The sequence below is a fragment of the Ceratosolen solmsi genome, unplaced genomic scaffold, assembly GCF_000503995.2.
Source record: "Ceratosolen solmsi marchali unplaced genomic scaffold, CerSol_1.0 scaffold13, whole genome shotgun sequence".
Classification (NCBI taxonomy): Eukaryota; Metazoa; Arthropoda; class Insecta; order Hymenoptera; family Agaonidae; genus Ceratosolen; species Ceratosolen solmsi.
The window spans coordinates 10,637,253-10,641,132 of record NW_011948418.1 but is presented as its reverse complement, the minus strand read 5'-3'; the positions used below and the strand labels follow the sequence as shown (position 1 = coordinate 10,641,132).

The following is a 3,880-nucleotide window of genomic DNA, read 5'->3' as shown; positions in this document are numbered from 1 at the left end:
TATTTAAAAATGAAACCCAATCGGTAAGTGCTTTCTGTTCAACCGCTCGACATCCATTGAAGTTCTAAAATCTACATAATAAAGCATAAACTTACTCTCTGTGCCACTCATACATGGCCTCGATGTTTCCAAAGACCATCTTGTCCTTGCCGCCCTTGAGATCATCCGGCAAGGGAATGTCCGTGCCGGGATCCCTCATGAGGGCCATGTAGCCCTCGACGATTTGTCGTAAGTCATTAACGTAGTCGCGCTCCGTCTCGACGAGCTCCCTAATGACGAACTGGCGCTTGGCGAGAGCCGTAGTCTCCGGGTCTTCGCTGCCCATAGTCGGCGGCTCCTCGCTGTCGATCGAGGCATTGGTGGTCGGTAGGGAGGCGGTGATGGACGGCAGATCCGCGGACGTTATCGATGCGCCCGTCGCTGTCATCGTCATCGCTGGGCCACTCGATTTCACCGGGGTTCGGGCCTGCGTCCCGACCGTGCCCCCGCCGCTGTTGCGCTCGCGATTCTCCGTGTGCTGCTCCTGAAGGTGTGTCGGACACGTCGTTACTGTTATCTTGCTCCGAGTAATGTAGATTCGCGAACGACTTTATTCCCATCAATATTAATAGCTTATAATACATCTCTCGATATTTTCCCGCGATATTTTTCTCTCTCGATATTTCGATATCTCACCGCGAGTGATTGAATATTGTCGCGGTGCCTAATTTAAACGGCCGTCATAGAATTATGACATTTAAATACTTCGTTGACCTGCTAAAGGTCTTAAATTAAGGTCCTATTAAGATCATCCCAAGTTACGATTATCCTTTTCGACAACTTCATTGTTCAATAATGAAAATGGCTCAACCAAGTAATTATTTATCAACGAATGCATACCGAGTCAGGAACGATGCAGCCTGACATTTATTTTAACATATTACCTCTTCGCAGCACATAGTTCAATAGTTCTTTTATTTTACTTTATATTTTTTCTTATCATAATTCTTATCTGGCACAGCGCGTTTCTCGCATTGTTCCGTATAATGGAGAGAGAAAAAAAATTAAACTAAAGTCAAGTTTGAAATTAAAATATAATACCGCAGGATCATCATAGCTGCATCGATAAAACTTTCTAAATTTTTAACGCGTTGAGAAGAGATAAGGAAGCTTAAAGTGGAAGTTGAATTTTATTTAAACCGTTGCCTTTTCACTTTTAGATGTGTTTAAAAACTTAGCGAAAACATTACCTCTTGCAATTTTAAATTATAAGTACACAATTGCTATCTATTATTACTAAAAGAGTATCTTAAATATTGACGGCTAGTGATTAACGTTTTAAAATATATCTCGAAATAAAAGTAAAAATAGAAAGAAAAAAAAAAATGTTTTTATGCACTTGTTAAAAATACCACATTAAAGAATAATAGATGAATCATATGGATTATCACGATATAAATATATAATTTATAATTTATCGACTTGTAATTTTCAAGCCATTAGTGTCTTATGTTAACGATCCGTTTACATTTCTCAGATTCAATCAATAATCAGCTATGTGTAATTTAAAATTGATAGAAAATTCAATTTTCAAAATGTACAATTAATTCCCCTACAACCTTCTCGCGACGGAAAAGCTCTAAAATCGTTGCTAAATATCGAAGGAGATTTAATATGAAGAATAAACCACTGTATCCCCAAAAAAGCTCCTTCCAATCGCTCAGATTGAACAGAAACTAGTCGTATGAAAAGGTTAAAACGTAGCGCTTTTTCAAAGACGCTTACATAAATACTTGAGTGACGCGCCGGACAATTCGATCATTATGCACTTTCTCCCACGTACGCCTACAATAAACAACGCAAGTAAAACAAAATGCCTTTTCGTCCATACTGCATCCCTCCACCTCCCATCCCCCATCGGCCCATCCGCCGGTCAATGCGACTGCGAACTACGAGAGAGCGAGGCAGTCGGCCAGGGGCAACAAATGACAATGAACCGGCAGTAAATACGTGGGACCTGCTTCACGGCGCGACACTCGTCGTTATTCTAAAATTGGACGGTAAACCTGGCATTTTGACAAGCCGGCCTCGTGGAAGAAGCACATGTCCGACGACGGGTCACTCTCGTGATTACTTCCGAGTCAGCAGGGCTTGCTCGACTTACCATTCGCTCCTTCACTATCTGCTCGATCTCGGCGAGGTCGGCGTTCGTGTCCCCGTCGAGCGACTTGATCGAGCACTCGGTCACCTGGGGATGACAAAACGGAGGAGCGGATTAGCCAAGATCTTACAGCACGCTCGGTGTGTGGCGACTGTCGTTACGATTCGGTTTCGCACTAGCGAGGCGTCGCTTATCGACGCGCGGCTTATCGCTCGCTACGTGACGACGAGTCACCTCGAGTCGTTACTTATTTCTTTTCTTTTTTTCTTGTTCCGGGCGATCGTTTAACGCCCGATCTCCTTCAGCGTTCTCGCGTTCCTCGAGGGCGAGCGTGTGTTACCGTTATCAGAGCAGGTGGTCAGGCGCGAAGGACTCGGTTACGTCGATAGCGGCCACCCCGAGTTAGCTTCTTACGATCAGCCGATTGCGATACGATGGGCTTGGTCGCTCGTTACGACTCTCTGCCTTTTCCGCGTGAAAATCGTGAATGAAGGTCGGTCATTGGGAGCGATTTAGGCGATTAGTGAGCATTTCGACAAACAATTACATTAAAATACAAACGACTATTCGACAACTCGACCATTCGAATAATTCGAAATTTTCCGCGACTCTAAGTTTACCGTTAAAAAACAACAAAACAAAACAAAAAATAGAAAAAAATAAAATAACAAATTTACAAGTTAAGAGAAATTGTGTAAGCTTTGAGAATAGTACTATTAAAATGAGATTAAAAAAAAAAATAATAATAATAAATAATAATAATAAACTTTACGAATAGCTAAAAATGCTTTAGTGTGGTTTTTAGAGGAGCGCTTTAGCGCAAATCGAGCCTATTTTGAAACTCAAAGTCTCGAGCGCAAGGAAATATTAATCTGTGTTCATGGTGAATTAAAAATATTACAATGGACACTAAAAATTCGAATCGCTCGAGCTTCGAACGCTCGCTTCATCCGGTACATTAAAGTAAGTGTACGTGTTACTCGGGCATTGAAAACGACTTTTCGCGCCGATATTCGTTTAATTGGCCATATTCTTATTGCGCGATACATGCGCAACGTATAATTATTTATAACGATATTCTTCAATTAGATAATGTTGGATTTGGTTGGATTAGTGGGCCCTGGCTATAAACCGAAGCACCCGTGATTCGATCTCCGTTGGAATTCCGCGGAATTGGAAGTGGGAGGGGTTTTTTGTTTTAGGGGTGGAGATGGTGGTTTAAGGGGGGTTTTTAAGCGAGGTAGCGATGGTAAATAGGTGCGATGACACTCACCAGCTTCCCGGGCAGCTCATCGCTATTGGCGGAAGTCGCGGCCGCGGCTGTGCCCGCGACTAGTATCGGCTCGGTGATGGGTTTCATGGGCGGCGGCAGCTCTAGCTGCTCGTCCTCGGCGTCCTCGGCGCCGTTCTGCTGGCTGAGAGGCCTCGCCTCCTCGGCGTCCTCGGGGCCGGTGCCGGTGATCTCCTCCTCAGCGCTGCCCTGGCGCGATGTGGCGCCAGCTGGTGCGGCTCTCGAGGCCGAGCCTCCGCTGCTCGATGCCTGGGACTTGTCGCTCGAGCCGGAGCTCGGCAGCTTGAAAAGCTTGTCGAGGCCGCTCTTCTTCGCCGATGTGGGCGGGGGCGGCGGTGGCGGCGGGGGCGGCCGCTCCGAAGACTTGTCGACCTTACTCTGACTGAGCTTGCGCAGCGGCGGCGGCAGCCACTTTCGTCTGCAAGCACGTCTCGTGACTTAGTTGCACC

The 3,880-nt window shown here is 45.4% G+C and overlaps 1 protein-coding gene across 7 annotated transcripts in view; it reads right to left on the bottom strand.

The window, feature by feature from the left end:
• The window catches only part of trio (trio Rho guanine nucleotide exchange factor), a 110,930-nt gene that overhangs the window by 17,410 nt on the left and 89,640 nt on the right, over positions 1–3,880 (bottom strand). For all 7 annotated transcript variants that reach the window (XM_011497205.1, XM_011497199.1, XM_011497201.1 and 4 more), the window contains 3 exons: positions 3,414–3,849; positions 2,144–2,227; positions 96–523 (listed from right to left, as the gene is read on the bottom strand). In XM_011497205.1, the coding sequence (XP_011495507.1) occupies positions 96–523; positions 2,144–2,227; positions 3,414–3,849 (948 nt within the window). The remainder of the gene's footprint in view (positions 1–95; positions 524–2,143; positions 2,228–3,413; positions 3,850–3,880) is intronic.